The sequence below is a fragment of the Haliotis rufescens genome, unplaced genomic scaffold (genome assembly GCF_023055435.1).
Source record: "Haliotis rufescens isolate VD_foot unplaced genomic scaffold, xgHalRufe1.0.p SCAF_17, whole genome shotgun sequence".
Lineage (NCBI taxonomy): Eukaryota > Metazoa > Mollusca > Gastropoda > Lepetellida > Haliotidae > Haliotis > Haliotis rufescens.
In genome coordinates this window covers 429,514-453,606 of record NW_025963857.1, presented here as the reverse complement: position 1 = coordinate 453,606, position 24,093 = coordinate 429,514, and the positions used below count along the sequence as shown (strand labels likewise).

Genomic DNA, 24,093 nt, shown 5'->3' with positions numbered 1-24,093 from the left:
ACGGACACCTGTTACTACGAAAACATGTTATTCCGGACACCTGGTACTCCGGACACCTCTTACTCCGGGCACCTCTTACTACGGACGATATCTGTGAAAGCTCTATCGTTCGGATAAACGGGGTATCTCTAGATATAAACTGTATTTTCTGTTTCGCTATGGACGGATGTGGGTATTGCAACCTCCGCATCTGACCCTAACTGACCGCAGAGTCTAATAAAACACGTTAAATAGACAGTCATAAAGGCATTACTCTCATCCCAGATTACAATCTCACTACAATGAAAGAGACTCAAGTAGGCCTTGCAGGATCCGATTACAGCCAATAAAACCTCACACCTCCTCATAAAACACTTACCTAGCGGGCTTCACATAGCGAGAGAAATATTAAATCACTTTTGTTATTCTGTAACGTATGTGAAACATATATTGTTATGTATGTGAAACATATTATTATGTATGTGAAACATACATTGTAATGTAGTGAAACATGTTGTTATGTACGTGAAACATGTTGTTATGTTTGTGAAACATATTGTTATGTATGTGAAACATATTGTTATGTATGTAAAACATATTGTTATGTATGTGGAACATATAGTTTTGTATGTGAAACATATATTTTTTATGTATGTGAAACATATATTGTTATGTATGTGAAACATATATTTGGATGTATGTGATACTGTCGGAAGTGCTTGGCCGACCTCTCTGGACCTTTCCCGATCCGTAGGACTCTGTTACGAACGTACACGACTGCGTCCAGACAATGATAGGACATTCAAGATCATTGAGGATAGTAATCCGACCTTTTCACTTTTCGTGTCTTAGCGCTGTCTGATCTCAAACGGGAGACAACATCGGCACTGTGTGAACCTGGCCTTACGACTTGGGTGAAACCAACGTGGGGGTATGGTGATGACAAACCTAGAAACATAATCGGGGTGAACCGGGATTTGAATCCAGAGATCATAATTTCCGGAGTGCCCAAGGCACGCAACTTTCATAGCGAACTGCGGCGCATGGACGACTGGGCCACCTGTACGTCCCCTCCACCATGGTCTCCCCCCGCCCGATGTGGGAGGAAAGCACGAAGTGATGAAAGTCGAAATGGCTCACACAGTCACGTGTTTGGTGCTTACATCATTTTCCCTGGACAACGGGCACTGTGATCGCAAAAGCAGCTCTCCCAGGAGTGATTGGATGTTGTTTCACGCAGACAACCCGTGACAGGAAGTATAAGCAGCGCCCGACGCCACAAAGGTACGATCCCGGGCCGTCAGAAGCCTGGTCAACTGACCCCTGTTTTAGTCCGTGTTACAGGAGGCCCTGGTCAACTGACCCCTGTTTTAGTCCGTGTTACAGGAGGCCCTGGTCAACTGACCCCTGTTTTAGTCCGTGTTACAAGAGGCCCTGGTCAACTGACGTTTTAGTCCGTGTTACAGGAGGCCCTGGTCAACTGACCCTGTTTTAGTCCGTGTTACAGGAGGCCCTGGTCAACTGATCCCTGTTTTAGTCCGTGTTACAAGAGGCCCTGGTCAACTGACATTTTAGTCCGTGTTACAGGAGGCCCTGGTCAACTGACCCCTGTTTTAGTCCGTGTTACAAGAGGCCCTGGTCAACTGACATTTTAGTCCGTGTTACAGGAGGCCCTGGTCAACTGACCCTGTTTTAGTCCGTGTTACAGGAGGCCCTGGTCAACTGATCCCTGTTTTAGTCCGTGTTACAAGAGGCCCTGGTCAACTGACATTTAAGTCCGTGTTACAGGAGGCCCTGGTCAACTGACCCTGTTTTAGTCCGTGTTACAGGAGGCCCTGGTCAACTGATCCCTGTTTTAGTTCGGTGTTAACTCTAGTTTCCGTTACGCGGTGATCAACACAGCGCTACGATTGTCGTATAGGTTGAGTTTGTGCATCAAACAAATCACATGTTGATGCCACCCGTGAAGATTCGGATTAGTAAAGGTCTTGGGCAACCCATGCTTGCCGTTAAAGGCGACTATGCCTGTCGTAAGAGGCGACTAACGGGATCGGGTGGTCAGGCTTGTTGACGTGCTTGATGCATGTCATCGTATCCAAATGGCGTAGGTCGATGTTCATAATATCAGTCACTGAAATGTCTGGTCCAGACTTGATTATTGACAGTCCGCCGTCATATACATGTAGCTGGAATATTGCTGAGTGCGGCTTTAGACAACAGACAAACAGAGGAAGACAAATTTTCAAACAAGGTTATATATGACTGGGTGATTTTATAATTAGTTTAGTGAATTAGCGGAGTTATTAAAATCGCACGAGTACATTATCGTTTGGGGTTGGATTAGAACCGGTATAGAATTTGTGATAGAAAATGCTATTGCAAGCTGTATGTACAAGAACTACTCAATAAGTAATACAATTTATAAACAAACAGTCATTCTGACCTAACACTGATCTAAACAGGATTTTCGCTATGAGTGTTCGCAAGTAACCTAAATCTGTAACATGTGTGCATGTGTGTTTCTACCGCACAATTCTCCAGCAGTTACATATAACGGCAAACTTTCAAAAGCAGAACAATTGAAAATCAGATGTTTGAAATAGATAACAAATGCGCAATATCCGGGGACGATACCCTGGTATTTGTATTTGTTTGTTGTTTATCGCCGCACTAAGCAATGTTCCACCTATATGACGGCGGTCTGTAATAATCGAGTCTTGACCAGACAATCCAGTGATTGACATCATGAGCATGTTGAGATACGATGACATGCATCAATCAAGTCAACGAGCCTGACCATCCGATCCTGTTAGTTGCGTCTTACGACAAGTATAGTCGCCTTTTACGGCAAGCATGGGATGCTGAAGACCTATTCAGATACCCTGGAAGATCCATCATACATGTATATTGACATTTATGTTTCAAAACACAGCATAATTTCTACTATGGAATCTTTTGTTAATTGTAACATTGCACACATTGGATTCCCTTTACGTTTCTCTTCCATTCGGAGTATGTGTTCTTTTACGCATCTTCCCTAGGCAAGGGAATTAACTGACTACAAAAGTCCAGTTTCCACCCTTGCCGAACTAGGCTAGAATTACATTTTGGCTGGACTAACGAGTCCATGCTTTGTCCAATCAATATCGCGTAACGAACTAGACATGGATTTCAACGTGCAGGTTTCGGTCGACTGCAGGATTTGCTAAGCCTGTGTACCGCCAACTTGGCGTCGACAGATATTTTGCAAATCTTTTCATGTTTTTAATCAAGGTGCTCAAGTGATTTGATGCACTTCGCGGGGTAAGACCCGTTTTTAAAATGTAGATCATGCTTATCGATCAGATTCCAGCACTATCACAGTGGCCTGTAAGTACACCAGTCTGACCCAGAAGAAGGTCAGATAAAATGGGGATTAAGGTCGCGTCCAAGATTATTGCACTTAGATAGCGACGCGCAGGCACGTGCGTGTGTGGCTGCTTGTACTAGTCCGGACTAACGTCGATTTTATAGCGCTAGTCCACTGAAATACCTTGCCGCAGTTTAACATATATTCCCCACTCAGACACAGTATACTGTCTCCGAGCCGACCAGTCCACGTTTAAGCCCCTAAATACCGAGCGCCAGTCAGGTAAACAACAAGTACCATCTTTTAACGTCTTTTTGTATGACGTGGCCGGGGATCGAACCTCGACCTTCCGATCTCCGGGCGGACGCTGTACCACTGGACCAAGGAGGCGGTAAAATCTGGCCCAGACAAACCAGTGGTTGATACCACGAGTAACGATACACACAGTCAGCCAAGTCACACATTGTAACCATTCGATACCCATAAGGTTATCAGGAAGCTATTCTATGGTTTTACACAGAGTAGTAATATTCCGGCCACGTCACGGCAGGGATATCTGAATGCGGGCGACACTCATTGTTACCATGTGGAGAATCGAACCCGGGCTTTCGGAACGCAAAAACAATAACTGGAATATTGCGGACTGTATCATAAAACAATATTCAATCGTTTACTGACTCCATAAATCGTTAAAGAAATGTCATGTATCCGACAAAATATAGTTCCCGACTGGAGGGGTGGCGACTGACGGAAGAGCCACCTGAACACAGTGCGCATGCTCCATACGCCAATCTAAGCAAGATGGCCCCCTGCTCTGTTGTGGGCTGGTTGTGAACAGATTGAGCTACTTCCCAAAGTATGACACACATGTGGTGTCGATAGTCTCGAAGGACAATACATACGTGAACGGAAGGCGTCAATTATAACAGCAGAGATTTACTTTCTGTTTGTATAATGCTTCACGCAAGCCAGGTAATAATTAAGCGACTCAGTAATTCAAGACCAGTGAAGATCCGGGTTAGAATAGGTCTTCAGCAATCCATGCTTGCCGAAAGCGGTGACTATGCCTGTCGTAAGAGGCGACTAACGGGATCGGGTGATCAGGCTCGCTGACTTGGTTGATGCATGTCATCGATCCCAAGTGCATGGATCGATGCTCATGATATCAATCACTGGATTGTCTGGTCAAGACTCGATTATTTACATACCGCCGTCATATGGCTAGAATATTGCTAAGTGTGGCGTTAAGCAAGAAACAAACAAACAATAATTCAAACCAATTATTCTTATATATAAGAAATCTAAACCAACAATAAGCGTCGTCAGTTTTTCGTAAGTTTTGATGAAATACACAGGAAGTATTATCTGATAATATTGATAGAATGATGCATCATGGGACTTGACGGATGACGTCATGGCGATTATTTTAAACGCAATAAAATACAGTTTATGCAACATTGGTTTAAGTAAGATGGCGTCAGACGCCTTGAGACATGAAACAGCGGGACCGCATCATGCAATACGCCTATCTCTTCTCCTGCAAATGAGTTCTTTTGAAACAAGTGATGTTCATTTCACACCAGCTGACACTGATAATGGATGCACATGCCGAGCTATCAAAAACGTTCGTCGCGAGTGTCAACTCGTTGAAAGTCGTTACAATTATCTCACTGAGGCTACCATTCTTCACGTTACCCCCGCAACTATATGTATTGTCCAGTAATTCTGTTCATAACTGTGTTGTTGTTGTTGTGATTGTTTTATGCCACATGAAGATCTGGGGTAGAATAGGTCTTCAGCAACCCATGTTTGCGCTAAAAGGCGACTATGCTTGTCGTAAAGGCGACTAACGGGATCGGGTGGTCAGGCTCCAATTGCGTGGATCGATGCTCCTGATGTCAATCACTGGACTGTCGGGTCCAGACTCGATTATTTACATACCTACGTCATACAGCTGGAATATTGCTGAGTGCGGCGTTAAACAACAAACAAACAAACAAAATTCTCCAAGTCAGCTTATTTAGGTGGGACAGCCCAAAGTGAGCTTGTTTTGGAAGTGTACCACTTTGGCGCAACCCAGGAGCAGGGTATGGCGGTGACAAACCACAAAACATAACCAGGCCTATGTGGGATTCGAACCTCCTATCATAAGTTGTTTCTGGCATACCCAAGGGACGCAACTGTGCCAAGAATTGCGGCGTGTACCCGTCTGAGTTCAGCAATATGTCATAAGTTGAAACCCTATCTGTCAATCAATGTCACTCTGCAATAATGTATTCCGATTACATTCATGTTTGCAATTAACGCTTCATGTGATCGTACACGCAGTGAAGAACGTACGGATATAAGGAACCACGTGATCTTAGTGCTGCGAAGATCGTAGCTCCAATACTCCAACATGGACTTAAGCCAGGCGTAACGCTACGATCACTTCGTGGAACGGGGCCCTGATATTAAAACCGTTCCTTAAATTAATCACAGTGGGTTTGTAATAAACGTATTCGATATAACTTACTTATATTTCTTTTTAAGAACTTCGTTATGTTCGACGTTGACAGTATTCGAGATAAACAAGTGCTACATTTGTTATACAGCTAACCATCAATTCCACACAGAAACAACATAATCAAGGAAATGTTCTAATGTAAGTTAGTTAGAACAATAACCACGTGTATACACCTGTCCCAGGATGTCTCAATGCGATGTTGTCAAATTTAACAATGAATTTATAGCAGTAATTAAGATATAAATGAAATGGATAAAACAAGAAAAGACATTACACATACATCGGTTACATAAATCAGAAACATGTATATTACCTCAGATTGACAAGAAAACCGAACGTACCTATAAAACAGCCCAATTCAACTGATGGTCCATCACTGAACGGAATATGCAAATCAGGACTTAACAGCCATTACGAGGCTAAATAAAAAGCTTTAAAATATCAACAAAGTAAATGATGTTACCTGAAGCTGTTAAGCGACGTGGCAGATTAACCGACACTACCAAAGCCGACTGATTAAGTGGGAATGCTTGCGATTTGCCGTACAGGTTGGGGTATTTCAAAGGATGCTCGCTCTTTTGTAGAAGGCATTGAAGTCTACTAGGCCAACAGCACATAGTAGTTTAAACACGCAGCTGACAGGTGCTACTTTCCCAACAACTGTCTACATCATTTGTTTGATTTCAGTGTGGGATAGCTTTGTGTAAGTACAAGATTTGTCACGATAGCGGATGGGTTTGAAGGACGTGGGTAACGAGGGCTGTTGACAATAGATACATTAGATGAATTGGAGGATGACTGCACTGCGTTGGATTCCGTCTGCTCGACATCCCGCGAGTGAAACATTGAAGGCGAGAGGACAGACCTCGGACCAGGAAGGGTGACGAATGCGGCATGATTGTTTCGTTTATTTAGTTATGAAATATATGGGATAATGGTTTATTATTAATATGTAAAATGTATCGGGGTGCATATACTTGAATACCCGCGGTGGTGTTTGCTGAGGTGAAGTGGGTAAAGGCGGGATTTGGGATGCTGAAAGGGATATGAACAGTGAGGATGGAGATATATAGATATGAGCCTTGTTGTTTAACATTGCTTGACTTTGCTTGACGTCAGTGAGTGAGTAGATCTCCCTGCCTTGTCAGGTATGTGTGTATCTAAAGCACAGTGGTTTGCAATGTTTGCAATTATTTTTCTTTTTGCTATTAGAAGTATTATTATTATTAGTAGTAGTGGTAGTGGTAGTGGTAGTGGAAGTAGTAGTAGTAGTAGTAGTAGTAGAAATGGTGGTGGGAGTAGTAGTAGTTGTTGTCGTAGAAGTAGTTGTAGTAGTAGTATAAGTATAAACAGTAGTGATAGTACTACTAGTAGTAGAAGTAGTTGCGGTAGGGGGTTAACATCCACATGGAAGTGTGGTGAACTGGCTGGCCGTGTTCCCTGGAGCGTGGAGGGTTAACAGTCGAATGGCAAGGAAATGGTACAACCCACTCTACCAGTGATCAGGGACAGAGGGCAGCATTCTGACAATGTGCGTTCAACGTCACTTCGAAATCATCAGAGAGGTCACAGAGAGGTCACAGAGAGGTCCAAGTCCAAGACGTGTCACACATTGGTGCCGCCCACTAACGGGGGCGTGGTGTTGTCAACACAAGAACGGCCATGGAAAAGAGGGGTTAAACAGCACAATGCCTGCTTTTCGCGAACACCTGGTGTCATCCTTAATGTTCAGTGGTACATTCATACAATTTTCACAGTTATTTTGTCATTTACGCCAAATTGAATCTGTTTCGACGGATAATGTAGTCTCATTAATTCTCATGCATTAACAGTTTATGTTTACAAAGAGTAAAACAGATAATATGTGTTCGGTCAGGAGGGAACTCTCACCTTGAAAAGAAATAATAAATAATCATTTTGTAGCCTCGAGGAATATTTTCGTCTTATTTCCTTTCTTCACAGACCATACCTCATATCGACAATCATTCCATTCCCTGATCGTGTAGGGCGTCCTGATTTCGTGTTTTGTACACTTGCAAGATTCTCCACAGCCAGCTTTGTGCTCAATCAGGTGTTTGTATGGCTTGTGAACATACAGTCACCTACTTTATGTATTCCATCGCCCTTGATATGACTTAACGTTTGCACGATGCCCCGACCTGCACCCAAACATGTTTTCTACAGCATACACACGTCTATACCTGGCGTCATGAAAGAGTAGGCCTTCACATACGAACGTTGCTTGGGGCTTAATAAACATACTGAATGTGGCCAAGCTTTATGATTAAGTCAATCTAAGGATGTGGTCTGCAAACTGCTGTTAGTCAATGTTTAACTGGGGGAGTTATGGTGGCCATCGAACTAATATCGCTTTGTGACCGAGGAATGTCGTATATGCTCTTTAGTTGTAAAGGCCCGGTTCTCCTCTTACAAAGCGGACCTGGCGCTAGGACTCAGATCCATCAACTGAAATGTACCAAAGTCACAGCTGACATTGCTTTGTAGATCCGCTGAGATGAGATAAACGTCACGTAATGTTTTGAAGTTAAAGGTGTTTCAGATTGGACGAGGTCCAGGCGATGTTGTGGTTCAGCTGATACCCTAACCCAGTCCGAGAGGAGAATGCATGTGTATCGTGTGGACACAATGGTTGCAGTGCTTGGAACCACCTAGGAACCGGTGCCACCAAAGCGCCATGTACATGTACCACTGGAGCTGTGTCACTAGCACTAAGGTTGCTCTGTGGAAGGTGACCTGACTATGGGTGCTGTTGTACGAAACAGCTTAGCTTAATGTTAAGGTATGGAAGCTACGATCACCTTAGCGCTAAGATCGTTTTGTACTGAAAATAAACACTCATATTCTCCTGTAACGAGATATACAATGGCAACTGACGGCCCTCATGATATATCCTCGCTTAGATAAAGAATATATCAGCTTCTCCTGTAACGAGATATACAATGGCAACTGACGGCCCTCATGACATATCCTCGCTTGGTAAAGGATATATCAGATTCTCCTGTAACGAGATATACAATGGCAACTGACGGCCCTCATGACATATCCTCGCTTGGATAAAGAAAATATCAGATTCTCCTGTAACGAGATATACAATGGCAACTGACGGCCCTCATGATATATCCTCGCTTAGATAAAGAATATATCAGATTCTCCTGTAACGAGATATACAATGGCAACTGACGGCCCTCATGACATATCCTCGCTTGGTAAAGGATATATCAGATTCTCCTGTAACGAGATATACAATGGCAACTGACGGCCCTCATGACATATCCTCGCTTGGTAAAGGATATATAAGATTCTCCTGTAACGAGATATACAATGGCAACTGACGGCCCTCATGACATATCCTCGCTTGGATAAAGAATATATCAGATTCTCCTGTAACGAGATATACAATGGCAACTGACGCCCTCATGACATATCCTCGCTTCGATAAAGAATATATCAGATTCTCCTGTAACGAGATATACAATGGCAACTGACGGCCCTCATGATATATCCTCGCTTGGTAAAGGATATATCAGATTCTCCTGTAACGAGATATACAATGGCAACTGACGGCCCTTATGATATATCCTCGCTTGTATAAAGGATATATCAGATTGTCCTGTAACGAGATATACAGTGACAACTGACGGCCCTCATGGGATATCCTCGCTTGTATAAAGGATATATCAGATTGTCCTGTAACGGGATATACAGTGACAACCGACGGATCTATAGATATATTCCCTAAGCTGAGGTTCCTGGTGCACTCTTACATAAACTCCCAGCACTCATTCTCATTCGGTCTACACTTGAACAGGGCATGTTACGTGAACAAACAATCGTTTTTCTCAATGGTAAACCAGAACACAGTGCTTGGATTGTTTGAGACGACGCGGGACTGTTACCTCAGTATGCTGCAGCCAGTCGAGCTTCAAGTACAGTAAATCCATGTTGGAGGGCAATAGCAATGACATTGTAAAGCACGTTGACCTGGGTCGTGGAACTCTAAAGATAGTCCAGCAAAACCAGATTCCCTTGTTTATAAAGACACAGGTGAGAACATGTCTCATTAGGGAATGCATCACAGAGTGCCACGCCTTTCTCTCGCCCGGGGTGAAGAGGGGGACCGGGGTTGGGGGTTAGCAATGTGGTATAGAAGTAGCAAACCTGGAACTGCCTAGACAAGTGTCCGCACCCAAAACTGGTGAGTTATGATCGTGATTATGCGCCATCCTTGCACGACCTACAGTATTTTAATGTTTAACACTACGTCTATACTATAGACTTAATTCAAATGAGATAGCACCTCTGTCAACATAGAGAAAGTACATAATACAGGTTCATGTGTTATAGAGTGAGGGGTTTTCGCTGCTTTAAGCAACATTCCAGAAATAGCACGGTGGGGACACCAGGACACCAGGAATAAACATCACACGTTGTAACTATGAGCGGAATAGAACCCGGACCTTCCGTTTGACAAGCGAACGATTTACCCGCTAGGCTACGAGGATTGTTAAAAGCCGAAATGAATGTCATAGAGGTACACACATGTGTGAGACAGACGTATTCGTTGCAATCACTGATGGCGATCTTTTGAAAACAATGAATGCGTGATGGTCGCCTGAAGTCGCAACCAACAGTTTGAGAACCATATTGAGTTTATGATACGTTAGGTATGCGTTCATGTTGTTCATGCTACGTTAGGTATGCGTTCATGTTGTTCATGATTCGTTAGGTATTCGTTCATGAAGCGTTCATGTTGCAACCAGCCAAGGTTCATGACGGTCAAAAACTCGTAAAGAATTCGTGCGTATTGCGTTAATAACGCCGCTTATACTGGGATCGTTGTGCGTTTATGAACACCTCCAAGGCAAACTTAACGGGTTCGCGAGGAGTCGTGATGGAACGCGTTACGAACGCGTTATGCGTTAGTATCTATGAGGGGCGACTTTTGCACAGTAGTGTAGTCATATTCGTTTCTCTGTCACAGGTGGCCCAGTCGTCTAAGGCGCCGCGATTCGCTGTGCAGAGTTGCGCCCCTTGGGCATGCCAGGAACCTATGATTGTGGGTTCGAATCCCGGTTCGCCACGATTATGTTTCTATATTTGTTTCACCGGTGTGGTCAACGTCTGAGACCTGTATCACTTCGGGCTTTCCTCCCACATTAAGCTGACACGCCGTGATATAAAAGCGGCGTTAAAACCAAACTCACTCACTCACTGTCACAAAACAACAAGAAGCAAATTCCGGAAACTACGCACGAGTCACGATGAATAGAGTGGGTATTGTTTTACGCCGCTTATAGCAATACTCGAGCAAAATCACGGCGGGGACAATAGAAACGGTCTTCATACATTCTACCCATGTGGGGAATCGAGCCAGGGTCTTCGGCGTGGCGAGCGAACACTTTAACCACTAGGCTCCCCCAGCATGGGAGACAGAAGCTGGAGCATGTAAGGTGTTGTGTGACATGGACGTGGGGCTATCTCCGCGAGATGGCTGTGATCAGTGGGTTCTCCCTGCTGTGATCCTCCGCAGAACATCGCTGTGACTATCTGTGACCATGTGTGATTATGTCACCATGGTTCATTCCTACTGAGATAGCACGGGGTTCGCTGTTCAGAGTGATGGCCCTTTGGCATGCCAGAATCCTTTGATAGTGGGTTCGAATTCAATATTCGCCCTGATTATGATCTATGGTTTGTCGGCACCTACCTGTGTCGTGGGTTTCACCAAAGTGGAAAGTTTGGCACCAAAATAAACCTGATACCCCTGATAAACCTGAGTTTCTATTGAAAGCTGTGTTTATCACAACTCACTCACTCACTCACTCACTCATACTCGATGTGCGTCTAAGCAGGACATGACTGTGTACGTGTGACACATGTCTGATCACGTGTAACCTTATGTTTATTTGGTTGCTATTTAACTCCGCACTCAGCAATATTCCAGCAATATATTGGCTGTCTTTAAATGATCGAGTCTGGACCAGACAAGCAAGTAATTGACATCATGAGCATCGATCTATGCAATTGGGATACGATGACATGTATCAACCATTTAGCAGGCATGACCACACGATTCTGTTAGTTGGTATTTCAACGATGTGTGATCAATGTGATCATATGTGACGATGTGTGATCATATGTAATCATATATAATTCAGGGCCCGGCGTGGTGTAAGACGCGTGAATTTACAATGAAGTACGGTTCAGACATATGTGCGTCAACACAAAGATTTTAAGAAAGGCATGGTGATGGATGCAGCACACGGGTGAATGTCTTCCTAGACTCCCCTATTACCTTAAGGACGACTTGTCTTAATGTCCGCTCGGGCACTTCCATCACATGTACTTTAAGCTACAGAGTCTGGGCTAAGTGATGAAGTGGAAGTACGCTGTGTTTGGACGGGATCCCGTTACGGAGAGGACGTTGTCACAGTGACCGAGTTCCGACATGTCGCATGCACTTGAATTTCACGTTTTGACATTTGTGCTTGGCACATGGTCTTGTGACCTTATTTCAAAGATACGCTTTAAATTAAACTTTGATGTTAAATGGTGTTTATCATCGACTGTTTTCTTGGATATACATATATGTTTGGTCATTACCAGCAGAATAGTAAATGAGTTTGGTAAAACGCCCCTTTGAACAATTTCACGGCGTGTCAACTTCGTTTCAAAAGTGACGTCACCATCTCGATCTCGATCTATAACTGAGCACAAAATGTCTCTCGCTGGAGGGTGTAATTTGATTGGACGGCTATTGTCATGCTATTTGAATCGGGGTTAAAACGAAGCTATCATTGATGAATAGGTTAAGTGTATTTGACATAATACCCAGGACAACCGAGGATGACACGATCCATACATAAACACTTATCCTGCTTTTATGACTTTATTCCATGTAACATACCCACACCGAAACAGGGGAACCGTATCGCAAATGATAACGTAATAACGATTCATCCCCGCCTTAAGGTTGACTTGATATATACTGAACAAAACAAGTAAGGGGTCATGAATACTTTTTGGATATTTTTGTAGTGACGATTGAGCACACAACTTAATAAAAAATAGGCAGGGCCCGTAACTTGTTTTGTTCAGTATATATCAAGTCAACCTTAAGGGGTGTGTGTGTGTGTTGGGGGGGGGGGGGGGGGGGAATGGGTGGGTGGGGTGAATAGTTATTACGTTACTATTTATAGCTTCTGAAAACTGAAAAAACTCATCTTATTATTCCATGTTTTATGTCGCCACAATGGCTCAAGTCAATTTGCTAATATTTTACAGACAAAATAATTCTCGCGTGAACCACAGCAAAGGAAACAACAGAGAAATTGACGTCTTTTTCACTTTGATGAAATGAAGCCTGTTCCCACACAGATATACTCAGAAACTACTTACTTAACGACAATCTAGAAATAAATAGCCAAACGATTAATAGTGTACAACAGTCAAACTCGAGTAAGTCTGGAAAGAAACATCTTAAGTGAATACGCCATGAGCATAGAGAGATTTAAGTAATATCAAATCGTGTAACAGGTGGCGACATGATGGTAGGTTAATATTTGTTCAACCTTACAGAACTAACTTTCACTGATACTGTCGCTGCTGCGGTTGATCTACATCGCCGTACATCCATCGTTGTAAGAGAGCATGTTTACTCTCGAGTGTTCACATGCTGTTCGTGAAGACGTTGTGTACACATCCTGCCGTACAGTGATTGTACAGTATGCTGGGGGTCGTCGAGTGACGCACGCAACATATGTTACATTATGTCCTTGTGAATATCCGCACAAAAGCACGACTGTATAAACATTGACTGTTTATCATCACGCATTTGGTAATATTGTGACAGAGTACACATGTTCATGTGTGAATGTGTTCGTTGAAGATTTCACATTCACAAGATGTGCAAGTCGATATCTATTTTTTTTACTTTTAATACATAATGCCAGTTAGAAAGTGGTCAAATGTGACAAATGTGACCAACCATGCGAAAAGGGACCTTATGGGTTAAAAAAAATCAGATTTTGACTTTTAATTATATTTTAAAACTACAACATCTTCGGAACACAAAAATACAATGGCGATCACACATGGCGATCTAACTGAAGTAAGTTGACGTCAAACGTCTTTATGACGTCAAAACATAATTGTATCCTAGCACCCATAAGGTCCCCTTTCTCCTGATTGGTCACAAATGTTATGTTTGGGATAACACTTTCTAAGTAAAAATACAAATTCTAGTATATTTTTGGTTTGAGTCGGAGTGAGGCACCTAATCGCCAGCACACAAAGTCCGCGATCTAACCCACTCAGCCACCGAGGCTTCCACAACATGAAAGTCCGACAACTGGTAGTCTAGATCACGTACTTTGTGTACCCCTCTGACAATTGACACGGCTCCCATGGCCGAAACCTATGAATACACAATACCATCCACGATCTGATATATAGTGGTTATAGGAAATCCCATTTCACCTGCAACAATATATTACGCATGAAGTATTTTATTCTAACTTTATGTCTTTATTTAAACTCTAAATAAAACAGTGCCTTTAAAAAAGAAAAGGTACCCGCATGAGTGTATCGGGGTATTATCGTACGTGACATTGATTTTACAGTGAGTGAGTGATTTAGTTTTTAAACAGCTTTGAACAGTATTCCAGTTATATCACGGCCTGTCGGCTTGTGGGACGAAAGCCCGAAGGTATGCAGTCTTAGACGTTTACTACGAGCATGGCTATACTAATTAACGATCATAATCAGGCGAATATCGGATTCAAACCCACGATAAACAGTTATCAGCATCAATCACCAAGCGTCACTATATTGATATTGTCTTGTCTCAGTGCAGATTGGGTGTATACACATATCTATGCTGCATACAGAAAGTGTACATTCGCCGCCGCTATGTGGCATGGGTTTCCTTCAAAACCGATAGGTAAGTCTTGTTGTTTGTAACGTACAATACAACACCTCACTACACCTGTCATGTCCATCTGCCCATGTGTCAGATACACGTAGTACACACGCAATCTGGAGTGAAATGTTTGTTTGCTTGTTTGTTGTTTAAAGCCGCACTCACCAATATTCCAGCAAAATGAAGGCGGTCTGTCAATAATCGAGTCTGATTGACATCATGAGCATCTAAGGCAATTGGGATACGATGACATGCATCAACCAAGTCAGCGATCCTGAGCACCCGATCCCGCTAGTCGCCTCTTACAAAGCATAGTCGCATTTTACACAAAGCATGGGTTGCTGAAGACCCATTCTACCCCGGATCTTCACGGACCCTGAGTGAAATGTACCATAGCGTTCAGTGTGTAACAATGTGATGTGTAGTAGGTAGTAATAAAACCTATACCATTCACCATGACAACAAATTTGATTAATCCTAAAATGTCTTGGAATGATGAACTGCGCGACACTAAGCGTGTCCCATACCACCATCAGTATCTCAGAGGTGATAGTTTGCTCACCAAGCGAGGGCATTTAGAAGCAATTAATCGTCGCTATATGGCTGAAATAATGCCGATGCGAAGTTCAATTTTAACTCACTAGAAGCAATTAGAGATATACAGGAAAACATCAGGATGCACGTCCTCGTGGCAGAGTAGTGATAAAATATTATCCAATATAAAAACGCTTACCTTTTTATGTATGAATGGCCTCCCAAGTGTCCTTGTGTGGTTTTAAATTTCAAGAAATTTGTTATTGTAGGTAACAGAACGCAGTTTCCAACAAACTGCTTTCAGATTGAAACAATTTTACAAGCTAACGCTCGTAGATGTCAAACAGCTGAGACCCATGTGCACAAGGAAATACATTTCATTGAAACGGCTTCGAAATATATGTCAGTCGTTATAGACACCTACATCATGCGGTAGACCTAAAAGTCTCCACGATCACGTTCTAATGATTAGAACGTGCATGTTGAATAGAAAATTGGACATCTGAAACTAATTTCGAGTTAAAACGTCAGGATGGAGTGGCCCCGCTGAGCTCACGCCGTTATTCACTGACGAGAAATGATCAAGAAAAAACGTCCTATTGTGATGCTGGCCTATGAATATTAATGATGCGCTAGGTATTCATTGTGTGTGAATGTTGTGTACAAATAGATGACCGCCATCCTCATCACTACACATTGTTGAATACCGTCATGTCTAAATCTGTTATTATTTGGCCACTAGCAGCTGAAATTTGAATACAAAATCATTGCTTTGTTGTCTTGATTTAATAAAAGCGACAAAACCATTTCCATATTCATCAGAAATCTTTGCCAAAAGCAGAGTACATTGTACGATTCCGACTATATCATGAGCATGTGCTTATAAATCAAAGAGTGATGATATCAGGTGTTGGCAAAAAGGTGAGCGTATCCTGTACAAAACTGGGGCCACCGTCACAAACACGGAGTCATAACCATCAAGATCGTCACCAGCATAAAAGTTCTTTTCAAATCAGCGTCATCAATAGGATCATTAAGATCGCCAGCCTACATTTTGTTTTAAAATCATCATCATCATCATCATCATCATCATCATCATCATCATCATATGGGGCAGTCGGGTAGCCTAGTGGTTAAAGCGTTCGCTCGTCACGCCGAAGACCCGGGTTTGAATCCCGACATGGATACAGTGTGTGAAGCCCATTTCTGGTGTCCCCCTCCGTGATATCGCTGGAATATTGCTAAAAGCGGCGTAAAACCAAACTCACTCACTCACTCATCATCATCATAATGTTTCCCCACTCACTACGTCATCATCACAATTAGTTCCACGCTCAAGTCTCTGGTGGGAGCGATTCCTGCTAATCCTTGTGATTGAGTTTGTTGATTGTTGTTTTACGCCGCACTCGGCAATATTCCAGCAATATTTTGGCTGTCTTTAAATGATCGGCTCTAGACCAGACAACCCAGTGATCGACATCATGAGTATCGGTCTATGCAATTGGGATACGATGACATTCATCAACCACGTTAGGGAGCATGACCACCCGATCCCGTTAGTTGTAAGCCTGTGTGACCATATGTGATCATGTGTGATCTCTCGCTGATAACAGCCTTGCCCAAGTTTGGCCCAATGCATCAGATATGCCCCATAGTAACTGCGTCTATAGAACCAACATTCCTGCTACTCACAAAAGGGTTTTGCTACTTTACAAATAGTACCAGTGTTGGTGCGAATCCAACCTGGAACTGGATTGGATTGACCAATGTGAGTGAGTGAGTGAGTGAGTGAGTGAGTGAGTGGGTGAGTGAGTGAGTGAGTGAGTGAGTGAGTGAGTGAGTGAGTGAGTGAGTGAGTGAGTGAGTGAGTGAGTGAGGTTCAAACCCGCTTTGAACGGTGTTTCATTTACATCACGAAGAGGTCAAATAGAGTGAGTGAGTGAGTGAGTGAGTGAGTGAGTGAGTGAGGGAGTGAGGGAGAGAGTGAGTGAGGTTCAAACCCGCTTTGAATGGTGTTTCATTTACATCACGAAGAGGTCAAATAGAGTGAGTGAGTGAGTGAGTGAGTGAGTTAGTGAGGTTCACACCCGCTTTGAACGGTGTTTCATTTACATCACGAAGAGGTCAGCTTGACGTAGCCCAAAGTAGACATTTGCCACTGTGGAGGTACGGCTGCCGACAATCCAAGGATTAGTCTCAAAACGAAGCCTTGATTCGAACTTACGCTCAGCGGATAAAGGCGAAACCAACATTTCTGAAGGGTAAACCTAATGACGACAGAAGCTTTCACAGAAGGCTGATCAGGTAGAATAACCTCTCTCTATGTGTTGCTTGGATTCCACAATAAGCTTGGAGAAATGTAAAAAGATTTTAATAGTCTAAGGAATGGCTTTATACGTGATAAACTTCCAGCCGACACCACACTGCGTCTTTCATCTCGATACACTATAAAGGTTAATTTGTGTTCTTGACCACAGAAAAAATGTATCGTGCATATTAACACAAACTGATGAGTCGTGCGTAAGAATCAGAGCTTTAAAATTTATCGTCCATGTATCTGAGATAAAGACGTTATCTAAACTGCCAGGCATATGAACGTATACACTCATGTTTGCTGGTGGTTGTAATGAAACAAACAAGAAATGGTTATTGGATGGCGATGTATTTGAGACGGGTATCACAGTTGTGTTTAGGGTGGCCCAGTCGTCTAATGCACCGCGATTCGCTGTGCGGAGTTGCGTCCCTTGGGCACGCCAGAAACCTATGATTGTGGGTTCGAATCCCGGTTCGACCCGATTATGTTTCCATGTTTGTCAGCACCATACCCGTACTCGTGGGTTTCACCGAAGTAGTAAACGTCTGAGACCTGCATCACTTCGGGCTTTCCTCCTAAATTAAGCTGACACGCCGTGATATAACTGGTTGTGTTTAGGAAGTTTTTCAGTGATCGGCGAATGTTTTTAGCCAAGTAACGTGATAATAACCATTCTGATTGTTTGGTCAAATCTGATTTGAAGTGTATATTTTCATTTTACCCGCAGTTTAGCTTGCTATGGATTTTAATAAGAGTCATGGGAATAAAATGTTGTAAAATATGTACACAAAGAAAAGTATGCGCGATATATTGACAGGTCTCGTCTCAGGTCACGTGTTTATGTGTTGCGTGATACATGCTCGGATATAACGCCAGCGACACGTGGGTCGACTTCAATGTTTCCTTAGTGAATACAATAATGCTCGGCATCGCAAACATATTCAGTACTGACGACTTAGGTCAGGTTTTGGAGTAAACACTTCGTAGAACAGAGACACAGAAGCAGTTTGAACTCTGTGTGGCCGTGTGCTTGTATTGTGTCAGGTTAGTCACATGCTCTACACCAGCCTCGATATGAGTTTTGTGGAAGTCACGTGGAGGACATTTCCAAACTTGACGGATCAGTGACAGAAATGATGTCCGATGCAATTCCCTATTTTGACATGTATCATTTGTTCCCGTGGTTTTTTTTAGGTGAACAGTTGACTTGCCTTTGCATGTGTTTGTGATGCAGCCACCGTTGTGCAGGCTTCACTCACCTTTTAGTGAGCATCTGGCACCATAACTATTTGATAGTGATTCATGAAGATGATAAAGTCGTATCGTATAATTTCTTATGAATATGGAGAGGGTTTTGTCGCTTCAGTTTCAGTACGCAGTGGGAAATGTCCGTCGCTCACGCCACCCGCCGTTTCCTGTGGCAACCCCGACTGGGTTAAAACCATAGAGTCCCGAGTGTTGGGCTGCATGGGCACGTGGCGGACCATGTGACGTGCGTGTCTGTTCTCGTAAGTTTTGTTTGTTTGTTGTTTAACGCCACATTCAGCAATATTCCAGCTATATGACGGCGGTCTGTAAATAATATCGAGTCCGGACCAGACAATCCAGTGATTGACATCATGAGCTTCGATCCACGGAATTGGGATGCATCAACCAAGTCAGTGACCCTGACCAGCTGATCCCGTTAGTCGCCTCTTACGACAAGCATAGTCACCTTTTTTCGGCAAGCATGGGTTGCTGAAGACCTATGTTGTTGACGTACGTGACAGCGCAGGTACGCGTGGCGTAGAAACAAAGCTCCCCGCACTTCTCAAGCTAACCTACACTAATCAGTTCTTGTCTTCCAAAATGTAAGACATTATTCGAAAATGGTCACGTGTTACCTATAAAAACCAAGACATCAAAATGAAACCAAAGTTTTTTATGTTTCAACCTTATTTCACATTATCACACAGGTTTCCGGGTTACAAATCATAGCGCTGGTGGATTTTTTCTTTCTCAGAAAACATTGTGCACACGTAACATGAAATAACGCAAACTCTCACTACATCACGCGAGATTCTCCTCCCCCAACGCGAACTGCTGTATCGATACTGATTAGTTCGCCACGGGCGTATTCCTATGTATGGTATAGACTGAGGAACAGCAATCACAGAACTGACTGGAACTAAGAGTTTATGTCGAAAATAACCCATCCCACACCCTACCGCACCCTAAAACACATGACAGTGACAAAGGCCTTTCCATAATCTTAAGAAGTACCTGCTAAAGGCAGAATCCGTTGTACGACGAATCCAACTATATTATAAGCGCGATGGTGTTGATCAATCACTAAACACACAATTTCCAAAAAATATATTTATGATCCTTGTTTCTGTTCAGCATACATACACTCCCTATACTTCAGTTCAATTCATAAGTTATTGCTGTGCACGATTGATTATTACAGAAGTCCAATCCTATCATTAACCTTGGTCGGTTGACATAGAACCCTTTTCTTTGAGCGAATGAGTACTACGATAAATCTCGGCATTGCGTGCTGTACCTTCTATTGCAATAGCGTCACTGGTTACGCTGTGCACAGGAGAGAAACGTATGGCGCGTTTAATCATATTGACAAAACATTATTTCAGATATTTTAGACCCATAATGAAACTCTAAAAAAACTGAATGAAGCTTAACCAAAGACAGCAAGTTTTAGAGGATATGTTGGGTGATTTATCTGCTGATGGAGTGTTATAAAGACGTCTCCCACCATGCAGCACTGAGGACGAATGGTGTATTTTTAAGTAAAGGAAAGCTCTATAAAGCTTTTAAAATGTTTATTATTTCACATTTGACGCATCAGATTATATCAGATGCTATTACCTATTTGGATATATACCGGGTGAATAATTGTCTTGCCTTTGCATCTTTGCATGTGTTTGTGACGGGTGCCACTTTTGGGGCAGGATACGCTTACTTTTAACGAAGACCTAGTTGCATCACTATGTAATAGTGAGTGAGTGAGTATGGTTTAACGCCGCTTATCACGGCGGGGGACACCAGAAACTGGCTTCACACATTTTACCCATGTCGGGAATCAAACCCGGGTCTTCGGCGTGACGAGCGAACGCTTTAACAACTAGGCTACCCGACCGCCCCCTATTTAAAAGTGATTTATGAAGACATGCTTATGATATAGTCGGAATCGTACATTCGACTCTTCTTTTAGCAGATAATATTTATGGATATGGAAAGGGTTTTGTCGCTTTTATTTTCTGCAAAACGTATTCATGTCCGTTGTGAGAAAATGGTAATTTTGAGTACGAAAATATGGATTTTTAAAGTTAGGAATTGGTATGCTTGTTATGAAGGGAGAGAACTCTCACACTGCACTGAGATGGGGACGGTCTTAGTGAAACAATGGTATGCATGGTGTAGTGCAAGAAGGGTATGTTGTGATGCGAACATCTTACAAGTTGTCAGAAAATGTTATGTTGTAGAAGCTGCGAGTCACTTTGTGGAGGTGAGGTGAGGTGAAATTGGGTTTAACGTCGCGTCCAAGATTATTGCACTTATATAGCGACGTGCATGCACGTGTATGTGTGTGTGGCTGCTTGTACTAGTCCGGACTGATGCCGATTTATAGTGCTAGCTCACTGAGATACCATGCCACAGTTTAACATGAATACCCCACTCAGACACAGTATACTGACTCCGAGCCGACCAGTCCTTGTTTTAGCCCCTTAATGCCGAGCGCCAGACAGGGTAACAACAAGTACAATCTTTTAACGTCTTTTTGTATGACGCGGCCCGGGATCGAACCCCGGACCTTCCGCTCTCCGGGCGGACGCTCTACCACTAGACCACGGAGGCGGTCTACTTTGTGGAGAGACAGCTGTACATGTCATCATGTGGCAGACATACGCATTGTACGGAGGGAATGCAACGGCTAGGGTTGGATTACATTGACTTTGATTAAATTAAAAAAATTGTGAAGCCAGGGACGTCTGTATTATTGTGGAAATGTAGTATATATATTTATTTTTTTATGGTAATACAAAGTTTGAATAGATCAGACACATTTAAGAATTCAAATTGTTAACCAGTTTTTCACCCTTCAGGTACATGTTCATTTATGGTAACAACTATATTTAAATGACTACACATGCATCCGTGCTCTGTAACAGACTAGCTACGCACTGCGGGACGTTACTGCCGGACTAATCTCACAGTGCCTGTAGATGACAACGATCGTAATATGGTGCCCATGTCGAGAATCGACCCTGGGCAGCCAATGTGTGGAGCCAATTGCTGTTGTCCCCCGTCGAGATAGTGCTGGGCTAGTGCTCAACGCGTAACCTGTATTAACGTAAATCGTTAGTGCAACCAGTATCAACGTACATCACTAGTGCAACCAGTATCAACGTACATCACTAGTGAAACCAGTATCAACGCAAATAAGCAGTGCAACCGGTATCAACGTAAAACACGAGTGCAACCAGTATCAACGTAAATCAGTAGTGCAACCAGTAACCGTCAAAATACATCAGTAGTGCAACCAGTAACGATGAAAATAAATCAGTAGTGCGACCAGTGTCAAAGAAAATTAATAGTGCAGCCAGTATCAAAGAAAATTAATAGTGCAGCCAGTATCAAAGAAAATTAATAGTGCAACCAGTATCAAAGTAAATCAGTAGTGCAACCAGTAACAGTCAAAGTAAATCAGTAGTGCAACCAGTATCAAAGTAAATTAATAGTGCAACCAGTATCAAAGTAAATCAGTAGTGCAACCAGTAACAGTCAAAGTAAATCAGTAGTGCAACCAGTATCAAAGTAAATTAATAGTGCAACCAGTATCAATGTAAATCAGTTGTGTAACCAGTAACACTCAAATTAAATCAGTGGTGCAACCTGTTATAATCAAAGTAAACCAGTAGTGCAACCAGTAACGATGCAAGTAAACCAGTAGTGCAACCAGTAACGATGCAAGTAAACCAGTAGTGCAACCAGTAACGATGCAAGTAAACCAGTAGTGCAACCAGTATCAATCAAACTAAACCAGTAGTGCAACCAGTAACGATCCAAGTAAACCAGTAGTGCAACCAGTAACGATCAAAGAAAATCAGTAGTGCAACCAGTAACCATCAAAGTAAACTAGTAGTGCAACCAGTAACAAAATGTATTCACAAATCATGTCATCCCGCGGAAACACATTGATCAGTGAGATTATACACGGACAAGTGAAAGACCTCCATTTCCCCACACCCCCATGCTATTGGAATATTACATCTACAAAGTTAAGGAACGAGCGAGAAAATCAAGTAAAAAAGTTCAATTGATGGCTTCCATATGGCTCCGCCGCATGAAAAACCCAGTCATGTGAAGAAGGGTTGTCAGATATAGTACGCAACAGGATGATCGTGTTCGGCATGTCCAACAATCTAAACCGCCGCTTGTTCTAATATGTATCATATAGCTTACATATATCGGTACACAAAGTAAAGTATCAATGTATTCAAAATAATATATCCAAAGTTTCGTTCTGACGGTATTATAAATACATAACTCACAAAATATACAAATAGTGAATTTCAATTACCCTTTTTTAAATTGTTGACTGTGACGCACACGCATTGGTTGACTCACCTTGGTCCGTTGTCCGGTGTCCAGCTAAGGCAGCCCTGTCCTGGGAGTGTGGTCACTTTCAGCCTGTTGACCAGGCCCCGAGTTATCCATGACGCCTCTACACGCCCACTATTTAACAGCAGCATGTCTCTACGAGGCTGTTGAATTTACTAAGCATCGCGCAACGTGGTTCCCGATTTACCAACAGAAAGAGTATCATAGTCACTATCATACAACAAGCAAAGTTCAAGTTCAAAGCGCTCGCGATCGAGTATTTATTTTATGTTTGACCACACGGTTTTGTCTTATATGATAAATACGTGATTATTAAAATTTATCTGAAAATGAATAAAGAAACTATTTATGCATACTTGCCGTATATTATATTTAGCAATGGATGTTACGCGAATCCTTCCCGACACTAATCAAATGGTTGTTCGTTGAGGATATGTTTATGAACGCTATACCGTACATAGGATACTCTCACCTTTTCGCGAACACCTGGTGTCATCTCTGTTTGATAGTTGGAATCATGATATAGTTTGAATCGTAAAATGGACTCCGCTTTGACACTTTGATCTCTTGGAATTTAAGTTTCTAGGTTTTTCAGCGCCATGGCTGTGCGTTATTGCAAAACAAATATATTTTTAAACGTTTTTCTTTACTAACAAACAGCAGAATATCTGCACTCTACAATGTAAACGTAATTCAAATTTTTTTTTTTATTTTAATAAAAATCAGTAAATGCTCTATCGTGTCACTAATGGTTCGTCTACCCCTTGATTGTCTGGTTTGTTTACAGGCTGCTGTGCGGAGTCAGGCAATACTTACTTATTCAGGCAAAGTGCGGGAATGGCGGA

At 42.6% G+C, this 24,093-nt stretch overlaps 1 protein-coding gene across 3 annotated transcripts in view; it reads right to left on the bottom strand.

The window, feature by feature from the left end:
* Window positions 1-23,402, bottom strand: part of LOC124112267 (carboxypeptidase B-like) — a 46,867-nt gene extending 23,465 nt beyond the window's left edge. The window contains exon 1 of one of the 3 annotated variants that reach the window (XM_046472332.2): window positions 23,255-23,402. In XM_046472332.2, coding sequence (XP_046328288.2) covers window positions 23,255-23,379 — 125 coding nt within the window. In that variant the 5' untranslated portion in view covers window positions 23,380-23,402. Of the gene's footprint in view, window positions 1-6,297; window positions 6,452-15,508; window positions 15,684-23,254 lie in introns of those variants that run through there. The other 2 variants (XM_046472496.2, XM_046472418.2) reach the window with 2 other exon arrangements.
* Window positions 23,403-24,093: the final 691 nt, after the last annotated feature.